This window comes from Strix uralensis, chromosome 29 (genome assembly GCF_047716275.1).
Source record: "Strix uralensis isolate ZFMK-TIS-50842 chromosome 29, bStrUra1, whole genome shotgun sequence".
Lineage (NCBI taxonomy): Eukaryota > Metazoa > Chordata > Aves > Strigiformes > Strigidae > Strix > Strix uralensis.
In genome coordinates this window covers 3,310,345-3,338,078 of record NC_134000.1, presented here as the reverse complement: position 1 = coordinate 3,338,078, position 27,734 = coordinate 3,310,345, and the positions used below count along the sequence as shown (strand labels likewise).

Here is a 27,734-nt window from a genome sequence, read left to right as displayed (position 1 = left end):
GGCCAGGGCCCGCTGCCCCTTCAGCCGCCTGCCTCACCCGCGAGTGGCACAGGGCTGTGGGCAGGAGAACTGGCTCTGCTGGGCTCGGCTCTGCTGGGCTTGGCCTGGCTCAGCTCAGCATCAGCCCTAATGTCTGTGACCCAGCACCCCCAAGGGCTGCTGCCGTGACCCGTGCCTGAGCCAGCAGCAGGGCTGAGCTAATTCTGGTTTCCCTCATTAGTTGTAACTTTACAAATCTATACCGCTTCTTTCACAGAACCATCCAGGTTGGAAAAGCCCCTCGGGATCACCGAGTCCAACCATCAGCCCGACTCTACAAGTTCTCCCCTACCCCACATCCCCCCCCAGCTCATCCAAACGACCCTTAAACACACCCAGGGAGGGGGACTCCACCCCCTCCCTGGGCAGCCTATTCCACTCTCTGACAAACTCTTTCTGGGAAACATTTTTTCCTCCTGTCCAGTCTGACCCTCCCCTGTTGCAGTTTAAAGCTGATCCCTCTTGTTCTGTCACTAATTCCCTGGGAGCAGAGACCAGCACCAACCTCTCCACAATGCCCACACATGGGGAACTAGATGTGTCATTCGCACAGGTAGTTAGAAGCAGCTTCCTTGGGACACTTTTGACAGAAAACCTTTGATTTTAACTGTTCACTGAAACCTGCGCGTGGGCCGGTGGTGCCTCCGGCGCGGGAGGCAGCGCCGCTGCGGGCGGGGCTCTGGGGCCCGCGGAGCGGGGCGGAACCCCCGGCGCGGGCTGCGGCGGAGGCGGCCGGGCGGGGCACCGGGACGCGCCTGCCCCGGGCCGGGCCCTGCCCCGGCGGCGCTGAGGCGGCGGCATGACGGAGCGGCGGCAGCGATCCCGCGTCCAGGGCGGCTGGGCCGGCGGCCCGGCGGGACGGCTCGCAGGCAAGGCCCGGTTCACGGGCAAGGCCCGGCTCGCAGGCGAGGCCCGCGGGCGCGGCGGCGGCCCCTGGGCTGTGGCGGGCAGGGGCCCGGCCCGGCTCGGCTCGGCCCGGCCCCCCGCTGCCGCCGCACTGGCAGGGCCGGGAGCGGGCGGGTGTCAGGGCCCGTCTGCCCGGGCCGAGGCGCTGGCGCGGCGGCCGCCGCCAGGCCCGCGGTGGTGCGGAGCCGCCCCGGGAGGGGAGCGCTGGGCCCTTTTGCCTTAGAGACGGGACGGAGGGAGAGAACCGCTGTCCTGGGCGACGCGGGCTGGGCCGAAAACTCCTCGGGAACGCTTTGAGAGGCTCTGGACGCGCGGTGGGGAGTCTGGGCTTGGCCGGGCCAGGGCGGGTCTCCAGCCCCCCCTGCTGTGGGTGCGGCTCCGGCTGCTTCCCCTCACCGCGCTGGGTCACACCGAGCTGGGGCCTGGGCCGGCGGCCCGCTGTCTCTAAGTGACTAAAATTCGGGTGTTCGAACCCAGTTTGTTGGTAAAAAGTATGTCCGAGGTCTGCTGTAGCAATTTTGGATGCGGAACACGGGTTGAGCTGCGTATCGATGTATTTCTAATGCACAGCACGCTTGAGGCCGCTCCTCGATGAGTGTGTTCAGTTTTGGGCCCCTCACTCCAAAAAGGCCATTGAATGACTCGAGCGTGTCCAGAGAAGGGCAACGGAGCTGGTGCAGGGTCTGGAGCACAGGTCTGATGGGGAGCGGCTGAGGGAACTGGGGGGGTTTAGTCTGGAGAAGAGGAGGCTGAGGGGAGACCTCCTGGTCCTCTACAACTCCCTGAAAGGAGGGTGCAGAGAGGGGGGAGGAGTCTCTTGAGCCAAGGACCCAGCGCCAGGACAAGAGGGAATGGCCTCAAGCTGCGCCAGGGCAGGGTCAGACTGGCTCTTAGGAAGGATTTCTTTGCAGAAGGGGTTGTTGGGCGTTGGAATGGGCTGCCCAGGGCAGGGGGGGAGTCCCCATCCCTGGAGGGGTTGAAGAGTCGGGTTGAGCCAGCGCTGAGGGATCTGGTGGAGTTGGGAACGGTCAGGGTGAGGTTCATGGTTGGACTGGAGGAGCTTCAAGGGCTTTTCCAGCCTCGATGATTCTGTGGTTCTGTAAGCAAGCGCACGCGTCCCATCTCTGGTCAAACCGAATGCAACAAATAGAATTTGGTGGAGCGAACTTCTGTAATAACTATTAGTCACTTTTTATTCATAAAACTTATTATGCGTCTTCCTCTATCTTTTCCCCACTAAATAAAGGGTGCTAGTTGAAAAGGCTGCAGCTGACATCACTGGTTTGTATGAGACATTTAAACCTGAGAGCGCAGAGGCAAGGGAGCGCTGTGCGGGTTTCCACTCTTCCAAGGACTGGTCAGTTTTGTGAACATGGTCAAAACGCCACGTTCCACTTGCCTGATTACAATACCCAGTAAAGCCCCCGTTTCTCTGCAGACCGAGCGGCCTAGGCAAGCTGATTTTTTTTAATCCTGAAAAAAATTAGCCAGTGATTTTGACTTGGGCATGCAGCCTGTAAATTCTCTGCCACAAGTATGTTTCTTACCATCTATTCCTAAGGTGATGTTAAAAAATGATTTTTCCCAACTTTTGAATTATCCACAGTGAAGACTTTGTCTTTGTTTCAGGCCCGTTTTTAAGCCTGTTTGCATGTGTAAATAAAACACATGAAACGATATGCCTGAGTTGCTCTTCCATACTTTTTCCCTAGTTTCAAAATCTTGTTTTAATAAAAGTATTTTTTCTCAGAAAAATATCTTGTTGTTTCCTAAAAAAAATTGCAGAGGGAAACAGTTTAGCTGGTTGGGAAAGTTTCTGCTGGCATGTGATAGGTGTTTGTGGTAGAATTGAAAGGTTCTAGACATCATCCTTTCAGATAAAAGGATGTTTTTAATTTTGTTTGACTATGAATAACAAACATAGATAAAAAATTTCCAGTTTCTGTGCAATTTTAACTCTTATGTAATGTAGGTTTGGCTGTTCCCCGACATTTCTGCCAAGCAGAGGAGAGTACTTCAAAGAACAGTTCTATAAGTTCTTCCAAACTCTGTTTTTTGTATGATGAAATTCCATTTCATGGGATCCTTTTGTTTTGTTTTCTCTTTTTGCTTTAGCACCTAAGGCACCTGTGGCCAGCAACCCTGCACCAGCAGGCACCAGACCAGCATGGGTGAGGAAGGATCCGCCTCACACTCAAAAGCAATTTGTCTTTGAAAAGCCATCAGAGGTAAAAATTACATGGTAACTAGCAGAAGCTCATATTTTATTATTATTCAAATGATAAAAATGATCAGACTTTGAGATTGAGTCTCATGTTTAAAAACAAATTAAGAACTCAGCGGAGCTGAACTTTGGTCTTTACCAAGCCGAGTTTGCAACTGTCTTGCGTATACAGCAAGCAGAAAGTTACAGTCCCTCTGTTCAGCTTTGAGTATTCACTACGTACCTGTTCATAACTACTTTTTTTTCAGAGAGCCAAAAGAATATGTTCTCCTAAATATTTAGAAAGATGCAGTGTCCTAAGCATGATTTGAGCTCTTGTTTTTTCCCTCAGTTGGGATATCTGTCTTACTTGTTACAGGGGAAGAGCATGGGGTTTGTTTTACAGACTTTGCTTCATGCCCCATCAGCAGATGAAGGATATTGTGCTCTGTGCAGTGGGAGGGCAGTTCCTTGCTTGGGAAAAAAATTCTTGAACGCTTCTTTCTAAGCCAGAAGTGTTTGAAAGGCTGTCTTCTTGGCTTGGAAGGATTGGAGATGGTCTGGGAAGATTCCCTTGTCTCTGTGGCAGAGCCCTGGTGTCTATATAGTACTATATTTTGACCCTCTTGCTTGTTCAACTCCGTACCTCCTTGCATCTCAGCCCTCCACTAAACTCAGAGAAGAGAAGCGTAAATCCCTGAGACAACCAGCATGATAATCCAGGCTGGATTAAACTACTGTGTTTGGGTTTTGTTTTAACACAAACCAGCTATCTCAAGCTGTGCAGACAACTTTAAAGTGTCAGCTCCTGCTATGTCTGGTCTGCCTTGTGTTTTGCTCATCTTCTGGGGCCTGGGATTTGTTCATCCCTGCTATAGTTGCTGTAGATTTTCACTTCCAAACGTAAGGATAAGAATTTTTTTTGGTTGCAGTTGATAAATCGCAAGTATTGTAATAATCCAAATAATTTAGAAATGAATGTCCTTTAGGGGGCAGTTGATTGTTAAAAACCGCCTTGCAGTGGCAGCTGCGTTTGAGAGTTTCTGGGGCGCGGAGAGGCTGGGTGGGTTGTTACTGCTTACCAATGTTCCAGAGGTATGTTTTTCCCACTGACATATCAGTATGCGGCTGTATAGGGTCAACAGAGATGGCAATCAGTTCTGTTTGGCTAGAGCATGCCAGGTACTTAAACGTTTTAACATTTCCCATGTATTGTCTTGTTACCTTCCAGGTGGAGCGCAGAGTTCCCGAGGCAGGTGTGATAGAGTGAGTATACTGCTGACTTCACCGTCCTCTGTGCGGTTTGTCTGTCTTGCTGGTCAGTGGGAATCTCCTGAAAAAGAGTTCCTTCTCCACTTAAAACTGCCAAGGCCTTTGGAAGAAATGTCAGTAGAAAATGTGGACTTTCAGCCCTTTTATCCTGAACTGAATTTATAATCAGGAGAGTCCAAGTCATGTTAACTAGTTTTTATAGCTTTGGTGTAGCTGTAAAAGCCAGGAAGAACGGACAGTTGGACACTGTGGATCAGCAGAACTGCAGGTGTGTCTCCTTTGGTGAGCAATGTACGTATTCCTAGAACAGTCCCTGAGTGAACTATGCTGGAAATTCCTCACTGTTACCCAGGAATATAGCTGGTATGGCAGCTCGAGCAGCACTTCCTTCAAAAAGTAGTGAAGCTAGATACTCATAGATCGCTTCCCCTTTGCGTTGAAACGGGGATTGTCTCAGAATAACTTTGGCATGAAGCGTGGCGAGGTGTGATGATGCATGGTGAGGTTACGGAGTTTGAAAATTAAATTTGGTTCAGTTTAGTTCTCTCTGTAGAATTTTCTTATTCAGTGTGCCTATAAATGCAAACATAGCGATCAGGGTGCAGCCTTGTATGGTTGTCTCCTTTAGATTTCCTGTGACATCCCTTTTTTACTTATCTCTGGAGCCCTAAAACTGTGGATTGAGCCTTTGGTGAAATGAGAGGCAGGAAGTACACACAAACTCATTTGCTTCTGCAGCACCCCTTGCTGCCTTACTCTGACATCTCCAGAGCGTTATTCCTTACCTTTTTCTATTTTTTCTTTTAAAGAAAACTTTCCCTAGTCCAGGCTTAGAGCAAGTCTAGTCCCTGCTGCTCAGCATAAGATAATTTCTTGTTGTTTGTCCAGCTGATGGCTCTTTCCTTTCTACATCCTCAGCAAGCCTGGTGTGTATGAGCTCAGCAAAGCACCGACCGGCATTTCTAGGTAAGTGGATGAAACTTGTTATTTGCTGTTGCTGAACAACACAGTGATACTCAGCTTTCTGAAGGTGGGTTTCTGCAGAGTGCTTTGGGTCTAGCAGGTGCATGTTGCCCTTCCTGTGTATCTTCTGTTTCGAGAACTTCTGGAGATACTTTTGAGTGTCAGGTAGCAGAGACTTACACAGGTCTGAGCAGCACTGAAGAGAAGAAAAATGAACCTCTTACCATCTGCATACTGCATCTGGTGTTCTTGGCTGGAGCAAGGAGAAGGAGCTATGTCCCTTTGTTTCACAATCCAGAGTAAGTTGCTGCTGGAAATTGGGATCAGTATTCCAGTGTCAGCACGTGTGTGATGTCTGCGTTGTATAGTTAGGAGCTGCCAAAACCTTTTAGCTGTAAATTGGACTCGTTTTAAATTAATTTAACAAAAGCATTTAACTTCAGGCAGATTTGGTAACTTTAGGGTTGTCCCTTTTGCTTACTTGCTGTGCCTTAATTATTTCAGCTTCAGGACACTTCAAAACAAAACCTACTTGTTCTGTGATTCCTACTAACTAAAACGCATTTTATTTTACTTTGCTGTCTTAGCTGGAATATCAGTTTTAATCCTTTTCTTCTGAATTTCATAGATTTTATTAATAGTGGGAAAAATGCCAAGGACATAGTAACTCCTTGTGCATTTATTTCCAAGCTTTCATCTTGGTTTCTTCTAAAACTGCAAATAAATTTTTATACCAGTTTGAAAAGTAAAAGCTTTCACCAGCTGGAAGGAGAAAAGATACACAGCCAGCTGGGTTATTCTGTCATTTTTTTGAGTTTGTTTTCACAATATGTTGCTGGAATATATACACTTCTAAAAAGTTAATAATCAGATTTTGCCTCTCTTTTAGTACCTTTACTATATATTCTTACTGTCATGTCTTTGAAGCATTGAATACTTGCGAGAGTAAACTCTTGTGAAGAGCATTCCTACTCTGCAGCCCACCAGAGTGGCTGGAATTTCTGAAGGCTGCTGTTAGTACAGTCAAAATATAAATTGTACATATGAAAATGTAAAAATAGGAGAGGTTAAACGCTCTAGGGCTCTTGTGCTTGGAAAAGAGAGGATAGAATGGCAGTAGTGATAAAGGGCTATCAAATTCTGAATGGCATGGCGGTGAATAAAGGGCAATTATTTACTTATGTTGATTGTAGTACCGTAATCAGGGCTATGTGATTTATCAGATGTGAAGTTAATAACAAGCAGAAGGATGCCGTTTTTCACACAGTGTATGGCTGATTGTGGGACTCGTAGGATATTGTTATGTCATACGTTTTTATAGGTTTTAAAAAGCAGTTGGATGTGTTTGGTGAGGGGAAGACTCACCAGGAGCTCCTGCTGCCTTCTGTTCCTTCCTTCCCACCTGCTTTTGTGTGGTCAGAAATAGGATACTGGGCTTTGACTTTTGGTCTGATGCATTACAGCCATTCTTAGCTCCTTTGGGAATCCTGGAAATCAGAGTATTTTGTCAAAGCATATATAGAAGTGGGTGTTCCTTCCATCTTTTCTTTATCTTTTTCTTACTTAGGATTCATTTGATTCCTGGCTTTATTGACTCAGAACAAGCAGACTGGATGTTTGAACAACTCCTCCAAGACATACCCTGGGGTCAGCGAACTCACATCAGACAGGGTAAGGAGTGTGTAGACCAACTTTTCAGGTCATTCCCAGCTCATTTCCATACCAAAATCCATGTATTGTTAATCGTGGTTTTTCATTTTGCATATTAGCACTCCTTCACAATTCTTTCCAAGCTTTCCATGCCTATCTGAAGAGTACTGCTGCTTATGTTTCAATCTCTATCACCATGTTCCTGTTGCCAATGAAATGAGATCTTTCCAAATTAAAACTGCCTGTCTTAAAAATCTTTGCACTTAGCTGCTTCCCCTGTCATCTCCAGTTCGTTTTCCCCCTCTTTTTTTTTAGATTAAGTCTGTGCTTCCATCCCTTCATACTGTCTCCCAGCGATGCTGCAAAAACTCTGTTCTTTGACGTTTCTGTCACCAGGAATATTTTTTGCCTCTCTCACTGAAAATCCCAGCAGAGCATGTTTCTTTTCCCTTGTCTTTGCTTGTTAGTTCCAATATGTGGTAAGTGAAGAGACTGCTATTCTGGGTTTGTTCGCTAAGGGGCACCTGTTTAGCTAAATTTCTCTTCAGTCAGGAACGGATGTAAGATAATATATCGGAGTAGTTACTGGACAGGGCTGGAAAATGTCTTCAACATTTGTGTTTATTGGCTTGCAGTGAAGGTACCATATAATGGAGAATGTTATCTGTCAGGCATGAGAAATAGCTACCAAGATAGTCTGTTCAGAAGTTGAAAGTACTTTTAACTTGATGTTTGTGTTGCAGCGCAAAGCACACACATATTTGACAAAATATTGCTCGTCCAGCCTTGCTACATTCTGCTTCTGTAGTGTCCCTTTGATGCTGCAGTCCTTTCCGCTTCATCCTTTCCAGCGGATACGTCTTGCAACTTACATCAGCGCCTTGGGCACTGGAACCAGGAGAATATAAAACAAGCCAGAACTATCAGTAAAATTTCAGTTTAATTTTGCTATCTTTAACTTGTCCCTGTCTGGCATAGGGATGAGAAAGTTAATGTGGTTCCAAGATTTTGGTAAGGTAATTCCCCTTGTGGAGACAGGCCTGCTTTGGAATAATCTCCTTCCTTCACTTGAGTTCATTAGGTAAGGCTGAGGATTTTAAGGGGCTGCTATTTAACTTTAGGTGAGTGGACTGTCCCTTTTTGATCAAGTTTCTTGACAGAATTGCATCACCTTTCCATTTCCAAGCCCTTTGATAAGGCGACTGAGAAAGTCTTCCTGTTTTTCTTTTTTTAGAAGTATCTTTTGAGGAGCCAAGGCTTACCTCCTGGTACGGGGAACTTCCTTACACGTACTCCAGGATAACAATGCAGCCAAACCCAAATGTATGTACACGCTTACAGTTTTCTTTTACGATCATCTACAGAGAAATCCTTTGCAGAGATTGAGAGACAAAGATTCCCTCTATCCTCTATTTTTATCTAGAGTATCTATCAGCATTTCATTTGTGATCAGCAGTGGATTCTAGTGAGTGTGGACAACTTCATAAAAGAAGCATTATGAGTGGATTGAGAGGAGTATGATTTAGTTGCTAAACGTTGGCAAAAGGAAATGATCACTTCGGAGTTTAAAGTTCTGCTTTTGGGTCACTGTAGCTTTGGACAAAACCCTGAATTGTTCTGTGTGACTTATTCTGTGCATCTTTATATGGGAGATTGTAGTGTACACAGTCATACTGAGTTTTTTGTTGTAAAGATACAGCAATATCAATTTCTGAAATAGTTACTTTCAGAAGCACTTAGATTCAGCACTGCTTAAATGAGAGTTTTTGCATATTGCTGATTCCTGTGTGGATGCTATGGAATTCTCACACACAACCTGCCTGCCCAGCAACTCCAGATTGTATGATGGAATTTCCCACGCTATTTTGGAAGGGTTAAAAAACCTTCTGAGTGACTTGTTGACATTTTGTTCGTGTTCACTCTCTCTCTCTCTGTGTCTTCCAGCCTGTTGTCCTGTCTCTCGGTATTGCTTTGTTTGACATTTCCATGGCAGTAGGCTGCAGTGTTCTGAACCATGAATTAATTGTGGCTGTTGAAGGCTGGATAGCATGAGAGAAAAGTGTCCCAGGTGCCAGAACTGCTGCCGGAGGCGGGTACCTCCTAGCAAAGCTCAGTTTGGGAAAAGTGGAAAGGCGGCATTTAACATGATGAGTTGTGAAGATTTTGTAGTCTCAAAAATACCATAGTTCAAAATTTCCATTACCTGTGGAGTTTGTGGTGGAAAACCAGACTTTTTTTCTTCACTCATTCGTGGAATGTTATTTTAAATGGACTTTTCTGGAAGCTGAATGGCTTTAGGGATTGGAAGTGCCCCTGCAAAATCATTCTGCTCCACACTGATGATGTAAATCCAGTTCAGAATTGCCTGTTGTGGAAGCCACTGCTGCTCAGAGGTTGGACAGAGCCTGTACACCCTGAATTCACAGTTTCAGTTCAGTTTGGGTTAAGTTCAGGGTTAGCACTCATTGGGCCACTGGCTTGCTCCTCTCATCCAAGAGGTACAAGGCCTAAAGCAGTCATGCGTGCTGATCATATCTTTTATCCCTGAATAATTCTCCTTACTGAGAGAAAGAAACTCCAGCAAAAGGTGAGATGCACTGGCCAACTTGCATATCTGGGAGCCAGCCCCACCACGGCTGGAAACTGCCCGTAGGCAGATACAGCCTGCACACGGACACTTGGACATTGCTCTCAGCTTTGTGGGTGGGAGTTCCTGCAGCCTAGAAGAAGCAGTGGATGGTGTAAAGAGCACAGTCCTTAACCTGAAGAGTAGGGTTTATATCGCAAAAATACCCCGAGTAAAATGTAACTTAGTGCACAGCTTGGCCAAAACCAATTACCTGCCTTGAATGCCTGCTCTGTAGGAGTAATTAGCTTTGTGCCCCTCCTTTTTTGTTCGTTAAGACTGGGTGCGATTGCAGCACTGCTACCTATAATCCAGTGCTCATGCTTGAATGAATTTTGATGTTAGAAAAATGTTTCTTTGTAAGCAGTGATGTAGTTGGTGACACAGTAATGTTTCAACAGCTACTTCTGCAGGTTTGTAGTGGGGTTGCCACTCAATTGTAAAATTCTCCATATGGTAACGTTTTTAGTAATAAATACTTCTGTGATAGGAATTGAAGGAATCCAGCCCTAGCTGGTCACTGAAAAGTGCTTTCAGTAATTCTTGTTGGACTCTTCTGTCATTGCATTGTATGTCCTGCACATACTGCACATTCAGGCAGCCCAGTTACAAGCTATAGCTTTTTTTTGGGTGGTATTACTGAGTTCCCTACATGTCCCATAGCTGCAAGCGATGTTTATATATAATTAATTATTCACGTGATGCTTAGTCATTGAAGGGATGACTCGGCTAGAAATACCCCTAATAGAGAAAGATGGTATGTTAACACCCCTGCAGTGTAGCCAATAGGTTAAAAACCCTTTAAATATGGGTAAGCATGGAAAGAAGGTGGTGCAGGCTCGATTATTAGAGGTGGATACTAGGAGATAATTCCTCCTGTCTGCTCCTTCTTCTGCCAGTGATGCACTGGGAGATTTGGAATTAGTTCTTTATCCTCTCTTGATTTGTGTTTCTGCTTGTATAATGAGCAAAAATTCTGGCCTACATTGCTTTGGCTTTTTTTTTTTTTTAGATACTTACATAGTACTTAAAAGCACTCTGACAGATGAAAGTCATGATGTAAGTTTATAATATTAAATAATGATTCACTGGACTGAGTTGCAGTGGAGTGTGCAGAGCTGCCGTGGGTCGTGGGCTCGGCCAGATGTTAGCAAAGGCAGGGATGAAACTCAGAGCCTGTGACACTGGTTTTGTGAACCACTGAGAAGTTACAGTGTCAAAGTCAAAACCCCAAGAGGTGGTGAGTTGTGCTCAACAAGCTGTACTAACAGAGCGGGGAGAGACCCCCACGCTGTGAGGGTGTTAGGCCAGCCGTTGTCTCTTGTTCTGTGTCAACAGCTGCAGACAGTTGAGGGCGTGTCATTTAGTCACTGATTGCAGCTTTCTGGGTGCACTGTGCCCACCAGCAGTGGCCAGGTAATTCAGATGTTATCAGACCCCTGCGTTAAACTCCTCTAGCTTAGCCAGAGACAGGTATGCGTGGGGGAAGTTGCGCGCTTTTTGTCTTAGTTAAGAACTCTCTGTGTTTATCTATGGTCAGTTCAAGCAGATTTCACTCAGTGAGTTTACTTTCAGTTAATTGGGGTGGCTGGCTACATTAGTATGAAAAACAGACTGGCTTCACACGTTTAAGAGATGATTTAGTATTGACCGATAGGTAACATACGCCTATTTCTCAGAAAGCCCATTCCTCGGCTTTACTGAAAATATAATCAGAATGGTTCAGAGGCATTCGTTTGATTTCAGTGATTACAGTGCAGTATATTTTGTTTCTTAGTAGTTTTCCCCTTGTGCCTTATGCTCTCTGCTCTGGCCGGCTTTCCTTGTATTTACCCTGCTCCCGCTGTGCTGACTGCAGTGGCATCCTCTGCTGACCATGGTGAAGGGGCGCATTGAAGAGTTCACTGGCTACACCTTCAACTCTCTTCTCTGCAACCTCTACCGAAATGAGAAGGATAGCGTAGACTGGCACAGTGACGATGAACCATCGCTGGGAAAAAATCCCGTCATTGCCTCGCTCAGCTTTGGTGCTACCCGGACCTTTGAGATGAGGAAGAAACCCTCCCCGGTGAGTGTTCATACCACACTGGGAGAGTCCGATAGTTACTGACGTGTTTGGTATTTTCCCTCTGTTTAGAAAACTTCATTACTGAAAGTGTTTAGTAGTAAATGAAAGCCCAACTCTTAAACTTCTGTGGAATAAGTGTAGGGATCAAGAAATCTGTTGCATGGAATGTGACGTCTTGAGGATGAGAATGGGACCGCTCTGATGATGTGCAGCAGTGTAGTGCAGCAGTGAAATTGCAATCTGGGCACTCTTCTGCCCAAATAAGGGCCTTTCCCATTATTTAAAATAAAATCAGTGATGGTGGAAGGGGACTTTCACTGTGTAAATGAACCAAAGAGTTGATACCATTGTCTTCAACTTGGGCAAACATTGTGTGATGCATAGTGTACGTAGGATGAAGAGTAGCTCTGACTCCTCTTGTAAGTAAAAATCCTCTTAATAATGTTTGCATTTTGATTTGTGTGTGTTCGGATTGAGGGACAGTGAACAGAGGGAAGGAGCTCATTTGTTTTCCATCAAATAGCAAACTGTCACATCATACTTCACAGACTAAACAGAGATCTTCACTTTGATAAGGAGGCGTGTGTGGAACATCCTTTCAGGAATTAGTTGGTGATTCAGTAGTGAATTCTCTTTCTAGATAAAACGCTGTGCTTGGGAATGCTGTGTTTACAAGCCAGCTTAAATTTTGCAATTCATGTTTATCCAAGTAAAGGAATTGCACGTTCCTGTGTTGAGAATACAGGCCTCGTTTTAGGCTATCCTGCTTCAGATTTCTGCATGGGTAGTCTTTAAGAACTTTGGGAAGAAGTTTGCTGTCTGCTTATGTTGGTATTTATTCTAAATAAGTAATGCAGAAAGCAAAGGTGGTGATTATCAGCCTAGTAGAAAACTGTATGCTGACGTACTGAAGTCTGCTCATCAGGAGTCACCTTGGGTCACCTAGTCGTGAACAGCAAAGGTCAGAATTTGAACCAGAAAACAAATAAATAACTTGTATTTTTCACCACTTCTCCAATTTGTAAATTCTTTGTTGTCTGAAGTGAATTAATCCTGGGCCCGAGCATGAGATCGCGTAACCAGTGCATTACATGAGTGGGCATAGCATGAGTACGTGTCTTCGATGCTGTGATGGTAACACAGTGTCAGCTGGAAAGTTCGTTCCTCTGGGAAACTGTAAAGGGTGCTTGGATTCCTTTCTAGAAGTGCATGTGTTCCCCTTCAGTGGGTCAGAATCCAAGCCACTTAGATTTCAGTAGAAACTTTGCAGTTTCCCTCTTAAAAATCAAACCCAGTTCTTAAGCAAGATGTCTTTCGCTCTGTTTTCTATTTTCTGAAAAGACACCCACTATGAGCAAAGGGGGAAGTTCAGTCTGTGCCGTTCATAATTGGCCGCCTTCTTTGATCTGTACTGCACGATTTCTTCCCTTTTCTTCCTGAGATGGATGATTTTCTATAGATGTATCCCTCAAGCTCTCCTCATTTTTTTTCTTCAGTGCCTCTGACCTGGTATTTCTGACTAGCTGAGTCTTGCTCCCTATGAAGTGTATTCCTTTTGCAAGCGTGACATACCTGTTTCTAAGGTATGATCCCCATGTGCAGAGTGATCTTTGAATAAGTTGCTATTAACTGCATCGTGTGCCTAAGGGAACTCGTACTTAATAATTACATGGCAGACATTACGTATTCTTTGCGCATTCCCAAAGCCTGCAGTTTTTCTGAGAGCATCCTATGACACTAGGTGCTTTGCCAAGTGGGAGTTACAAGAGGCTCTGATGGAAATTACAACCCTTCAGGCTGTACCACCAAAGAAGTAATTTTCATACTCTATTGTCGTGTAGCATTCTCTCTTTCATTAAGAGCAAGTTAAAGTTGATTGTAGGTATTTGATCGTTACTTTGTTCAAAAGCAAGTTACAGGAAGAGGAGTGTAGTCTAGAGAAAAGGGATTAACAGTCATCACAGGCATTCGGGCTCTCCCTGGTTTGTAATCTGCCAGTATCAGTACATCGGGCTTTCCAGAGCTAGTCTTCGCTGAGGAGGTAGAGAAAGTAAATCCTTTTCCTCCCAAAATTAAACCCCTTTGAGGGCCAACATTCTAGTATTTCGGATTCTAGAGTTTCAAAGGCCTTCATTGCCCTCTGTTCTTGTGAGTGCTTTTAAGTATTTTGAGATGAAAGATGGAAAGATGTAATGAAAATAGAAGATGAGAAATACTGTGGTAGGAGCTCGCTGTGGATAAATGGTACTGGGAAAAAAGACTAAAGCAGTTGCCTGTGTGCAATCATGTAGTGGGTACAGTGTGTACTGCAGGTCAGGTAACATCTTGTAGTGCTGTTGGAGAATACTAGATGAGAGACCAGTTCGTGTTAGTATCTGTACAAATATTTTCCATATTGTATCTTGAAATGTGGATGAACTTATTAGAGAATAAAATCCTATTTCTCTAACTGCAAAGAAGACCAGTAATGTTGGTGGGTTGGCTTTTTTGTGCATGTTTGTCTGAATTTTGACATTTGTCTGGTGGGAATTTGGTGACATTTATACAGGTCATTCTGTCACTCTGCATTTTAACTTGGGGGAAAAAAAAAAAAGTTGTTTAGGTGCAAGTGGTGGTTTTTTTGCTGAAAATTGTTCTAGGGTGAGGGGAGGGAAAGGTTCGGGCCGCTGTTTTTCTTTTTTGGTGAGTACTGTAATGGATGAGTAAGTGTTCATCATGTAATAGATGGTGAAGGAGTGTAGAGGCATGCACAGCCTGTTTGAATCTGAATTAACAAGCATCCCTTGTGGATAAGTAGAAATCATTCTTACTCAGATTTCAGCCCAGTGCATGTAAAAAAGTTACAAATACATTTCAGGAGTAAATTCCCCACTGGAATTAAGGAGACTTTTCATGGAAATTAACACGATGCCAGAAATTGTTTTCCTTTGCCCGCTGGCATTTTTCTTTTTAAGCATTCTTTCTTCTAAATACTGCCTTTTCTGTTTATTTGGACCAGTTGTGTGGTTGTAGCTGATATTTTGCCTTTGCTTTAGATGGTTTCTAGGGGTTTTTGGATGCCTACTTGGTAGTTCAAAGTCTGCAGTGGAGTGATCTGGTTTCTTTTATTTTCTACTTCTAGTTCCAGTAAATTTCTTAAACTTTTTCTTGCCTCTTGTTCCCCCACATCATTGTAGCTCCTTCCTACACCGAAACCAAGAGGCGAATGCTTTGTTTTAGAGCTGTGATTCATACACAATTCACACACAATTTATTGGTTTAGTCAACAAGTCCTCTCACGCTTGCCCACAGCGTAACTGTCACCGCTGCACCACCGTGACCTCCTCCTGTTCTCCACACAGCCTCGAGGCCCCTGTCCCGCTTGATTTTTGACTTAATCGTCCTTCTCTAGAGGAACTGATTTTGCTGTGTTAGATGGGTCTTTCTGATACAGTCTCGCTACCATTTTTACTACTGCTTATTACTGCTCAACTCAGCTGATGCCAGGTTACCCGGTTAAGTCTTTCTGGAAGCTGAGTGTGAAATGCTAGTTCAGGGGTGGAGGGTGATTTAACATCCCCCTAAGCTCCCACGTCCCGCTGGGAGGTGCTCCGTAGCAGAGCCCTGGGTGCCATGGGGACCGGCGGGGTGTAGTTGCCCAAGGAACTGCCGTGTGAGCTGTGGAAGGAGTTGGAGAGAGTTGGAAAGCTGTCTGCCAGGTTGCTGCTCTTCCATCTGTAACCAAGGAAACCGAGGGGTGCTGAGGAGGGGAGGGAGCTTCACACGCCTGTTAGATAATAGCAGGATGTTCGGGTGTTCTCAGAATCTGCCTTTGGATGGGTCTGTCCTTCAAACGAAACACTAAAACACAGTCCTTTCCTTCTGTCCTTGAGTAGCAGTTCTAGCAGAAGTTCAAGATCACCTAGTACTTTTTGTAAAAAGCAGAAAAATAACCCTTCGTGTCCTAACAGGCCTAACTGCATACGAGTATGGGAATATATGGAGCAGAGTAGAAACAGAGGCTTGGATCAGAACGAGGAGGATTGAACGTTCAGACTTGCGTGAAGGAGACTTGCAGACAGCGGTGGCTGCAGAGGAGGAGGTGTTGTCCACCAGTAATGGCAGGACTTGAGCAGCTGTAGACAAGCAGAGGGGAAGATGCGAGTGCTTTAGAGCTGCCTCGCTTTGCAGTCTGCTAGGTCAGCTGCAGAAAGGCTGAGGGAGTTTAAAGATAGTCCTGTGTAGGCGGGCAAGTGGATTACGTGTGGAAAGGGCAATATAACTGATACTCAGTCTCACTGAATCAGTAAAAGAGCTGCAGTGAGGATTTTGTCAAAGATAGTAAGAATAAACAGGTAAAAAAGTATTGATAGATGAGACAGCTTTGTTGTGGAGGAGGGTGTTTCCACAGCTGCTGGTAGAAGAGTAAACTGGAAAAGAGGGATACAAGCAAGATGGAAGTCTGAAAAATCCCAAATTAGAAGTTTTGTAAAGATAAATAGATAAATAGGTAAAGCAGAAGACTAGAAGCCAGCATTCTCCATGAAGGCAGCTGACTTTAGCCTTTGAAAACAATTTTGCATCATGTGCTTGTATAACTGCGTTATTATTTATACGTTCTTCTACAGGATGTTTCCATTCACTTTTCCTTATAATAGAAGATGCTTCCACACTATCCAGAACCCATTTCCTACTCCTATCTCAATAAACTTGCCTGAGGCTTAAGAAACAAACTGAGGTGATTTATATATACTAGATCTTTTCTCTTTCTTACCTTTTTGATTTTGATACCGTTTTAAGAAAAATACCTTGATACATACTAGATCTCTTTCTTACCTTTTTGATTTTGATACCGTTTTAAGAAAAAAACCTTGATGAAGTCCAGGAATACTTACAGATTTTATATTCACAGCTTCCCATCAACTCATGCTGAACTTTCCTTACTTATTAACTGTAGTTACTTGAATGAAGGATAAAAAAGGTTTTAGGCAGCGTACTTGGACAGTGTAGAGCTTGTATTAAATGTGCAACTCAAGGTTATAAAAATTCTAATGTACTAAGAAGCAGAGCATTTGCTTTACTAGACCTGTTCTTGGAAGCAGCTGGTTTTGTCATACATATAGAGTTACCAAGTGACCCTATAAAGGATACCTGGTGCGTTTCTTCCCATGTTTGTTAACAGTATTTAAAAAAAGTCTTTTCCTCCTTAGATGTCAAGAATGAATTTCCTTCTTAAACTTCTTGACCTCTGAAACCCTACTGAGTTTTCTGTATGTCTAACATCAGCTCTAGAGATAAAAGTTGTGAAACGAGATTTGGTGGACAGTGTTGGTAACGACATGTAAGACAGCAAAAACTTCTTGTCTAACTTTGCTGGCTCTGCAAAACCAACTGACATAAAAATCTCTTTTTCTGAGTAAAACTAAGCTCAGAGATGTCCCATGTAAAACAAAAAGTAACTGCTGCTTTTACATACTGGGTTTTCTAAGCCAAGAGGGTGTTTTCTCCTAAATCATTTATCTTGGAATAATTCCTTTTTAATCAAGATGAGCAAGAGATAAAAATAAGTGAGCTGTTGTCCATCCACAAAGTGAAATGATGTAATCCTGTGAAATAGAAGACAGCCGTGCAATGGTATTTCTCTGCTTTTCATCAGCAGTCGTGTTTATAATACCTGTTTTTGAAATTTTATCTTGTTTCTTCTGAAGTTTAAGAGAACATTTTTGGCATTCCACAGTACTTTTAACAGAGCAAGATAAATGGCTAATAATTCTAGAAGCTTAAAAATATGTTTTGCATTGTCCTTACAAAGAATACATATTACAGGTGATTCTGAGTGCCTTGGGCCCTTCGGTATCCCCAAGAAACGCACAAATCCAGAATTGCCAGCCAGTGCTGCCAGCTGCAGCAGCAGCCTTGTTCTGTCACACTGTGACTTCTAGTCCCAGGCAGGGACAGAAAGTGGCAATGGTGCACACAAGTAGTCAGTTACAGTAAGTGATGCTTTTTATTATCACGAATGGATTTGATCCCAACCAAGCTCTTTTGCCTTTTAGAGGATTTGCGATCTTCTTTCTGTGCGTCTTTTTTATACACATACACACACTCCCAGTTGTTCTTTGGAAAATTGAACTTTAAGTCCAGGACATAATTTTCCCAGTAGTCGATACTTTACCTCATTATTTTGAGTTTTTCAGCAAGCCATGAACTTTAAAAAAGACAAACCTGCATCAAGTTGGGCCACTGCACAATTAAGCTTTAAGGAAGTTTGTTAACATTTTTGAAAATGTGAGGGGTTTTGTAAAAGCATTAAAATGTGTGGGATGAGAGCTACTGGGTCTTTTTAATGTCTCTCAGAAGACTAGTTTGCCTTTTTATGACCTGTTAATGTTTTCTTCTGTTGGTCTGTGCAGAGCCCTATTGGTGTTCCTGAAGATCTTGTAACTTGTGTTTCAGAAATGTGGGACTTTTGTCACTCTACCTGCACCTCAAGATGGGTTAAATCTTAGTGTGATAATTCCATTTTCCCAGCCTCAGTTGTCCTGTATTGTTTCCAGCTTCTTTGTGATCTGCTTCTTACAAGTGACATAAATTGTGACTGCTCATCTCCTTCTTTATTTTTTTTTTCCTTCCCCCTCCAAGGTACAGTTTCATTTTACGAGACAAATGTGGCTCTGGTAGTAGCAGGTTTTGTTGAGTCTGGAGTAACTGCTCCCTTCAGCTGGGTCTGAAATAACTGAGCTTTGCCTCCTCCTAAACATTCAGTAAGTGTGATTTTTAGGAGTCCAGTAAGCATTATAAAACACTGGAAGAGAAGATACTGCCTAACTAATTAAAAAATAGAAAATCTGAAGCATTTGTTCAACAACTGTCTAAGGTCCCGTACAAGAACACTGTCATGCTTTAGAAGCTCAGACCTGGCCTTATTATTTTTTTCTCATCTCTTTGTAGTGATTGTGATCTCTGGCTTTTCTTTCATCAACAAATAACTGATTTGGTGATCTCTTTGGATAAAAGCCAGTATCTCTGCTTCTAGAGGCAGTGGTACAATAAGAAGCACGCATTCAGGCTATCTGTTTGTTATATGCCATACACTCAGAACAAGGTTAACCCTGTACTTGTACAATGCAGAGACTGAGAACCTGTCATAGTCTTTTCCCAGTGGAGGACATTTATTATTCACTTAACACTTTCAAGCTATCTATGGCTTTCTATAACTTAAAAATAAAAGACCTCTTAAGTCCCCTCCCTTTCAACACCAATTAAAATATGTCTCCAACTCCCCCTCTCTCTAAAGTAATCCCCGTATTTTGTAGGTGACTTCCTATCTGAAACTTCCCCGAATTCCTCATTTCAGAGAGTTGCTTTCCATTCTTCCCAGCCAGCTTGCAAAGTTGGCAATAGAGAGCTATAAACCACAAAATATATACTGCCATTCTGTATTTGGGGGACATCCTGGTTTTCCTACTCACATTTCAAACAAAATAATCAAAGTGCCAACGTGAAGGCAAGATGTTCAATGGAAGTTGTTCAAGGTTTGCAGCAATTTTTTCCTGCAGCTCTTGAAGGCTAAAATCAAAAAATATGAAAGGACTACATAGAGCATTAGAATACCTGCCCACATGGCATTCTGGAAGATAGCTCATGTCACTCATCGTGTGATTTCATGAGGATGTTACCGTCATGACTGACAATGAGAACTGTGTTGGCGTGATAAACTTCCCTGAGCAATTTGACTTAGCACTGTCTTATTCTGATTTCAGATTGGAAGGGATAGTGCAAAGCAATGGAGAGGTGCTATTCCCACTGATGTGTGAGACTAATACTGTGGTGTTACTATGTCTGTTTGCTGTATTCGTGCGTGAAAAAAGTTGTACGTAATCTGAAGGCCTAACAAAAGTTCACAAATTATTTGTCTTCTAGTTTAGCAGTCTGTTCTGCTTAGTAATGATAAAGTTTAAGACAACTTGTTTTACAAGGTACTATCGGAAGAGGCGATTTTTTTTTTTTGGATAGGAAAAGTTCTTCATCTAGCAGATAATATATACCAACATGTAATGTGCAAAACCAGACAAATTCAGAATAGAAGGAAGATGTGTATTTTTGATGAACTGTTGGAATCAGGGTGGCTATTGCAGGATGTCTCCAGGCAGAAGTGTTTATTTCAGGAGTGGATGATGCCAAAAGGTTCACAGCCTCGCTCCAGAATTTTGCACTAGATGTAGAAACTTGCTGAGCTTTACCTGTGTCATACAGGCAGTGAGATGTAATAGCTTCTTCCATCCTTAAAATGTTCGGCTCCTGAGCTCTTTATGAAATACGGTAATGAGAGAAGTTTAGTTAGACTTCTTGATCTTGTAAGAGCTTAACTTTCCCCCTCTGCCCTCACAGCTTTTTAAGAGGACTGGTTTTCTACCAAATGCACGTGCCTGCTTCTTCAGTGTCTAACGTTTCTTTTTAGGAAGAGAATGGAGACTACACTTACGTGGAAAGACTAAGGATCCCACTTGATCACGGGACTCTGCTGCTGATGGAAGGAGCTACCCAGGAGGACTGGCAGGTAAGAACTCCTCGACACCGTTTGTGTGCTTTCCTTGCAGTACAATATGCAGGAGGCACTCCCATAAAGGTAGGGCACATTCTGCTTGCAGTGATAGAGTTGTTTCCCAGCGCATTAATATTGCTTTCTGCTGCAGAATTTCAAAGCACCCACAGAAACAATGGGTTTTCTTTCAAGTGCTAAGTGATGTAATAGGAATCAGCTCAGATGTTCCAGCATTAAAGTTCAGCAATGAAAGCTGCAACCTGGAGCTGAAAGAGCAAAATCAATTTAGGAACTTGGAATATAAAAAAGTTGCAACTTAATTTAACAAGCCTACAGTAATCTACAAAAGGTCTTTTGTTTTCAGTGGCCCTGAACAGTCTGAACACGAATTTTTTGCCTTACCTAAATGTTTAGAAATGCTAATAAAAAGCCATCACAGCAAATTAAGTTTTTTTACATTGTTTGATTGCCTGTATTTTAAATACGCAAGCTCATGTTTTGTTTTGTTTTGGTTTTTTTCCTTCTAATGCCACTTACAGCATCGAGTGCCTAAGGAATATCATTCTAGAGATGCACGGATAAACTTGACCTTTAGGATCATTTATCCAGAACCTGATGGAGTTTGGAAGTGAAGAGGTGCTTTGGGCATTGCGGGATATAAACCCACAGCAGATCCAGAGCCTGTGAATTGCTACAGATTTAAAGGAAGCCTTAAAGGAACAGAGTTCTGTGAAATATCTGGTGGGGAAACGAATCGATATTATGAAGATCTTTGACAATCAGAAACTGCCTGTGTTACGTGGACAATGCTGTTCTGTTTTCAGAAATGATACACTATTGGATGATACTAAATCACAGGCTTTAAGTTTGTGAAAAAACCGTGCTCATTCTTAAAAGAACACAAGGCACATGGAAGATCTGAGAGGTACCGACTGGAGCAGAAAGATTCAGTGAGCAGTTGTTTTTCTTGTCTCCGCTTTCCCCCCAAGTAGTGATCGGTGTTCTAAGTAATGACAAGACAGGATTCTTTTATGTAAAGCCAGCTGTGTGTGTGCTGTGTGTGCAGAAAGGAGAAAGCTGCACTTCATGATGATCTCCGAGTATTACTCATTTCACCAAGGGGTAGTGCGTTGCTTTTCATTTGTAGGTTGCAAAGTCTTTTCCAATGAAGCAATCAGTTTCATTGTTTATATAACTACTTGAATTATACTAATGTCTAGTAGAACAGAGGGTCAAGGCTCACTTCTGCTACGCACTCTGCGGTCAGACTTTATCCTGACTGTTTATCCGTGCCGAGAAGACAGACAAGGCAGGCAACAGAGACGCCTTAGCCACGAGCCTTATCAGCCAGGTCAAAGCTGCCCATTGCTTGAGTATTATCAGTCCTCCATCCCTGCTGGCTTGAAACCGTTACGTCTGTGTCATAGGCAGGAAAATAGACACAAAGAGATGAAAAACATGACTTTTGGAATTTGCTAATAAACTCTTGATTTCTTTTTTGGTTTTAGCACAACGAAGCTGTAGCTTCCAGTGATTTCGGGTGGGACAGGAGTGTCAGGAGAGAGTAGGAGATGGGGACTAGACAGAAACTTTTAAACCCCCAAATCTCAGCCTACGGAAATTGCAAGTCATTTGAATTCAGTGAAGCTGTGGCACGTAACTGATGGTGGGGCCCTGGAGGCTGATACTGTTATGGAAGAACAGTTTTTCACTTCCTTTCTCAGTTTTAATTTATAATGGTAGCAAATTGTGGTTTAGTTTCTTTACTTCCTTTGATCCGGGAGAAAACCAAGATTTCCTTCCCAACAATAAAATGATTTGTAAGAGAAATGCTGTATCCGACGGAGCTCTCTTGGGGTGATACCCTTTTGTTGCTGGTGTCTACTATGTTCTGCTCTCTCCCATGTGTCAACTGTGCTGCTGCTTATATCCAAATCTGGTTGACAGTGGGGAGAAGGCACGTGGCATCGTTCCTCCCCCTGTCCCAAGTGCCCTGGCTGCAAGGGGAACAGTTGGCAATAGAGGTCAAGTTTCTTTGTCAGCTGGGAACTTGTGGGTCCTTCCTTCCTACCCCCACCTCCTCCCAAAAATGTCACCTAGCCAGGTGGCAGCGGATTGCAACCTCCTGCCTGCCGGGACAGCAGGAAATGGCTTAGAGCAGAGGAGATTCCAGCCCACATCTCCTCAGGAGATCTTCCCGCAGGGACATTTTTCCTGTAGGTAGATATTTGTTCCTGAATGCTGCAAGCACTCTTAGAGTTCTCAAACTGGATGTGTGCAAAAGTGAGGTTTGAGAAGTCTTGAACCTGGTGGTGGTCTTATGGCACCTAAAGGGTTTTTTTCAGTGGAGACCAGGGCAACTGGAAAATTTCTAGTGCTACTGTTCAGCTGTTTCTGCTGTTGGAGTCAGGTGCAGAGGGTAACGTATTCAGAATGGTAAATATGTAGTTAGGGTCCATTCTTTAACTTAAAGATAGCTGGAGGAACCTTTCCCCTAGTTATATGGGTTTAAAAAATGTATTTCTAATAATGCTACCCAAAAGATTTCTTTTCCAGTTACAAGGCTTTGCCTTCCTAGCACTGTTTTGACAGTACAATATTCCCAGCCAAAAAGCTTTTTGAAAAAGCTTTAAACTCAGAATACATTACATTAATTTAGAGTAAAATATATTGTTTATCTGAAAGCAAAGGTATGGAGAGGATGGGGGGTGGGGTGTTGCCTGGTTCTGCTGTTACCACCAGACTAAGCATGGAGCAGTCTGTCCGTACGAGGTGGCGGAGCAGGTGCTGAGAGCTGCATTGCCTACAGAGCACTCTGAATTTTAGTTTCCATATTCCCTGTGTTCTTCCTGTGTCTCCCAAACTGCCTCTCGTAGCCTTTTCCTTTCTCCTCTCGCTCCCGTTGTCCTTTGTTCACATTTATGTCTAGTTACCTCTCGTATGCTCCCTGCTGCAGGTGTGACGATTGTTTTTATGCAGAAGATATAAACTGGGGCTTTACTTTTTTCCCGTTGCTTCATTCTGAAATGTTATTTTTCAGCAGAGTATGTGTGTTTCTTCCTGGAACAGCTGAAAAATTGCATTCCTCAAAACCGTTCATTGTCTGTGGCTTTCAAACAGATTGTTAAGATTCCCTTTTCCAAAATAACCATCACCTTTTCCAAAATAACCACCACCAGGCTTGGTGCTAAGGAGCAGATGAATGGAAGCTGTCTTTGGTGAGGATGGATGGTGGCCTGCCACCCTGAGGGAACACGCAGGATGGAGCTGTCCTGAACAAAAGGGCGACTGGTTCCATCAACAATATGTAACCATTCATTTATTTAACACCTATATAAACAATAACATTATTAGTTAACCATACTAGTGCCAGGAATCACTCTGTCTCCATGCTACTTGCAATGAGCGTTTAATCACAGAACGCCTGAATATTCAAGCACAAACTCCTGACGAGACAGGATTGAACACTGTGCTGTTGGGCCACACCAGGTCGATCTGAGCACACGCCATTTAAAATCCATGGCAAAGTTCCTTCATTCCTCTGCTGTATTTCTTTCATTTTTTTTTAAGGGGAAGAAAACCCTAGTCAGGATTTTCAGTTTTTATTAGCTTTAAAGCTGTAGATAATCTTATTCCTCCCGTGTCAGATTAATTCTAGCTATGTATTTTCTACTTGTTGTGACTGATGGGCTTAGTATAGCTACATATAGTAATTTATAGCTACAGTAGTAATGTAGAAGGAGATGGGGTGCCAGGAAGAGGTTAAGAAACCAGAATTTTCATACTGTAATATTGGCAAAGCACAGAAGACTGTTCTCCTGGGGTTTGTGAGAGAAGAGGTATGGTAGGAGCTGCGAATCCATAATGCCTCCTTTCCAAGCACTGCTACTATTGACTTAGCTAAAAAGCATTTAACACCCACTTTGCCTTTTCTGGTCATAAACCTTTTCAGAGTGGATATGAAATCTGCCTCACTGTGTTTTGTTTTCAAAGTGCTTCTTTTCCATCCTTGAGGTTTCCATAGCAACTGGGGCTATTTGTTTAAACTGGAGCTCAGTGGCCTGTCCTCCCTGCGCCTAACTTCTGCTGAGATCTTGCAGGTATCATCTCCTCTTCTTGGCATGCCAGAGAGCAACTTGTGAGGGTTCTATAGGGGCTCAGCAGCTGTTGGCTATAGGAGCGCTGGCCCTTCCCAGAGGGCCATTCCCTCAGCAAGATGGGAACGGTCAGTGTGAGGTTAATGGTTGGACTGGAGGAGGTTCAAGGGCTTTTCCAGCCTTGATGATTCTGTGATTCTGTGACTTGCCAGCGGGTGTAGTGGCTCAGATACACAACCCACAGTCCCAGCTTGGGGCCGGGTTTGTAAGGCTGCAGAACTTCCCTGGTTCCCAGTATCCCCCCGCTCCCTGCGTCCTGCTTACTGGAGGCAGATCCGTGCTGGGTTTCTGCACTGTGCCAAGGGGGAGGCAGCCTGCCCCACTGGCATGGCATGCCTTCAGCTCGAAATAGCCGGGGGGGCTTGGAAAGGAGGGGGACCACAAGATGCAGCCTCCTCCATTCTTTGGGAAAAGCAAGTGGGAGCGATGGAAGAGGGATTTAAAATTGCCAGGTGGTGGTTTCTGTTGGGAAGCGGTGGGGGGCTGCAGGCTCCCTGGGTTACGCAGCCAGCCGGGACGTGGCACCGACACCCACCCCTGCGCAGGGGAGGGGGGGCAGCGGGCATGGCACTAGGAAGGTGTCTGACGCTGCGTGTAAGGCAAAATTTGCCAATATCTGCACTTCCCCAGCGGCGGTGAAGCCGTCGCAGCTTGTGCCAGAGAAGAGGTTGCTTCCCTGGGACGGGCTGACAAGCCAGCATGAAGAAATCCTCCCAGGCCTCGGGGCAGGGGCAGCGATGGAGCAAGACACTGCTGGCGGGACGCAGGACACAGGTAGAATAAAACGGCCTGAGCATCGGCTGCTTCTCTGTAACGTCCCTGTATTCTGCACTGATCAATCTTTCTTTTGGCCACCTCATCAGTTAACTCCTGGCTTCGCTTCCCTTGCAGAGACCAAAGTGGCTCTATTTTATCTTAGAAAAACTTCTTCCTGGTGTTACAAAGATCATTCCTCGGCTTTGGGCTTTCATCTGACAGGGGTGGGCTTACGCTTGTTTTTCTTTCTGCTTGTCAGCATTAGTGCCACACTGGATCCCCTCAGCAGACAGGGCTTCAGTTCCTGGAACTGGGGTCACTCACCTATTACTTACTGATGTGGTTGTAGTAATTTTTGTCTCAAGTCCCCAAAAAGGTTTAGAGATTGAGTAAAAACCAGTCTGCAGGATTTGGTTACTTAAGTCTGATAGTTAATTGTCAAGAAACTTCTGTTTTAATCCCTAGACTACAGTTATTTCTGCAAATAGGCTTAAAAAGAGGAAAAAAGGAAATTTATTCTGCTGAAATACTTGGATGCTTTGCAGTGTTTTTAGCTGCAGAAGGAAGTGGAAAATAAAATCCTTCAGCAGTGCTAAGATTCTATTTGTGGCACTGATTTAAGATTTTTAATCTCGACTCCCGTAGGAAAGGTTTCCCTCTTGCCCGACTTCCAAAGCAGCCAGAGCCTTTGTGGCCGTGCTGCCTGCTAGTCAGCCCTCCCTTGCTAGTTTTGAGGTTTGTGATCAGTTTTGTCCAAATCTGAGAGAGGATAGGAAAAGTCTCTGAAATAATTCAATTTCTCCAGCTCTTGCAAAAATCAGTTGGGCACGGGAGGAAAACCAAGACGAGCATCCTATGCCCAGAGGGCTATGGGTTACGCTGGGCCTCCCCGAGGAGGAGCGGGGGAATCCTCTCCTCGCTCCCCTGCCAACAGCGTTTCTGCTCCCACAGCTGGAGCGTTGCCTGGGAGGCTGCACAGCACGCGTGGCCATCGGCACCGCCTCGGCCACCAGCTCGACACGGGCCATATGGAGGGACAGAAATTCCTGCCTTTCATCCACAAAGTGCTCCCCTGTACACGCAAAGAGGGGTTTTTTTCCCAAAATTTTTTTTTAAATTTATTTTGTGGGGCACAAAACATTTTTTCAAGCTTTTGAACCTGCGCCAGGATGTGTTTTATTAATTACAAAAAGTATTGTTGAACTAGAACTCCTGATTTCTGCGCTGCTTAGTGGATAGGATCACAGTAACAACTGAACATACTAATACCTCGACAGTTAAAGCCATGGGAGGTTAGAGGTTAATTTTACTCCAAGTGGCAGCAACTTGTACCAGCAGGAATATTCTCTTAAGAGTCAAGTCTCTTAATTTGTTAAAAGCACAGTTTCATTCTTTAAACAGCTGGGTTTTCTGCAATCACTGGTCTCCAGTTGTCTAAACTGCACTTTTATCTTGTCTCCTCGTATCGCCGTGTCCCAAGACGTCAGTAACAGAGCTGGGAAAAGCTGACATCCCTTCTGACGCCCCTCAGGCCAAACAAGGGAAATTCAATATAGCAGTTTTCGTCAGGGAACATTTTGCAGCTCTCTCTGAAAACAACGGCTTTTGTTACTACATTTATTGTTAGTGGTGTGATGACAGCCAAACGCTGTTATCCTGACGTGCTACTGAAACGCTGTCTTCTCACTTCAGCTATCACTTTACAATTAAAACGATTTGATACAGAGAATAAAATAAAATATTTCTGTGAGGACTGTTAATACATTCATACATTTTAGTCAATACTTTGTCCTAATGGCAGTGAGCAGAAGCTTTATGGGATTTACTGCAGCTCGCAAAAAGTCAGGCAAGATGGAAAGTGAGGTATTTGAGGAGGTAGGAGCTTTGAGTACACATCCTTTCTGTTAACTGTGTTGTACCTCACGGGTATTCATGGGTGTTTGTCACGACCTACAGTCATGCCTTGGGTACCTCCTCGCCGTGCAGGCTGGAAGGGAACGGTCCGCTCCCAGAGCTTGTCAGGCTGGCAGAGAGAAGCGAGGTTTGAAGAGAGCTAATGCCGTGTGCCCCGCAGGCAGCGTGCCCTGCAGCCCCTTGCTGGGTTTTCCACCCTTGTCACCGACCCAGACTCTGTCCCTCACTCTTCTTACTCCAGCCTTGGTTCTGCTCTCGGCCGGCCCGCATGGCCCCACTGTTCCTCCTGCTCCCTCCTGTCGCAGCCTTCACCACGCCTCTGCCTTCAGCTGGCTCCTCTGCTTCTGAGGGTTCCTCATTTCAACCCATCCTCCCTACCAAACCTGACTTTGATCTTTACAGCCTTCATTTTAAAGCGGCCCAAGCCTGACCTGCCTGCCCTTGGCCAAGTTAAAACAGCACTCTTCTCACACACCTCGCTGGGAAGCTGAAATGTGGGTTTCGGTGATTTACATCACAGTGAAAATCCACGGCGTGTTTATGTCTCCAGTGTCCTCGGCCTGTGACCGCACCCCTGAGATGATTTATAAATATATGTATAGATCATATAGTTAATGAAAGTAACAATGCTCAGGCTTTGTTTGGCTAACACCGCG

General features: G+C 44.2%; 1 protein-coding gene across 6 annotated transcripts; it reads left to right on the top strand.

Moving 5' to 3' along the window:
- Window positions 1-777: 777 nt before the first annotated feature.
- ALKBH3 (alkB homolog 3, alpha-ketoglutarate dependent dioxygenase) lies at window positions 778-27,734 on the top strand. Of its 6 annotated transcripts, none has more exons than XR_012626646.1 (12): window positions 778-908; window positions 3,061-3,173; window positions 4,380-4,414; window positions 5,339-5,386; window positions 6,951-7,054; window positions 8,268-8,356; window positions 11,518-11,727; window positions 20,168-20,266; window positions 20,791-21,201; window positions 24,266-24,351; window positions 25,039-25,182; window positions 27,481-27,734. XR_012626646.1 is itself a non-coding variant. In XM_074852488.1 (9 exons), exons 1-9 carry the CDS (start codon window positions 839-841, stop codon window positions 20,881-20,883), a joined length of 861 nt encoding a protein of 286 aa, XP_074708589.1. In that variant the 5' UTR covers window positions 778-838; the 3' UTR covers window positions 20,884-22,081. The 6 variants fall into 6 exon arrangements, 2 of the variants coding, with proteins under 2 accessions (XP_074708589.1, XP_074708591.1); XR_012626644.1 differs by lacking the exon at window positions 27,481-27,734 and adding an exon at window positions 26,645-26,923; XR_012626645.1 differs by lacking the exons at window positions 24,266-24,351; window positions 25,039-25,182; window positions 27,481-27,734 and adding an exon at window positions 24,245-24,262.

Coding starts and splice junctions, on each gene's coding strand:
- ALKBH3 (XM_074852488.1), top strand. CDS start 839: ATGACGGAGCGGCGGCAGCGATCCCGCGTCCAGGGCGGCTGGGCCGGC. Junction 4,415..5,338: donor CCCGAGGCAGGTGTGATAGA/GTGAGTATACTG, acceptor CTACATCCTCAG/CAAGCCTGGTGTGTATGAGC. Junction 7,055..8,267: donor GCGAACTCACATCAGACAGG/GTAAGGAGTGTG, acceptor TTCTTTTTTTAG/AAGTATCTTTTGAGGAGCCA.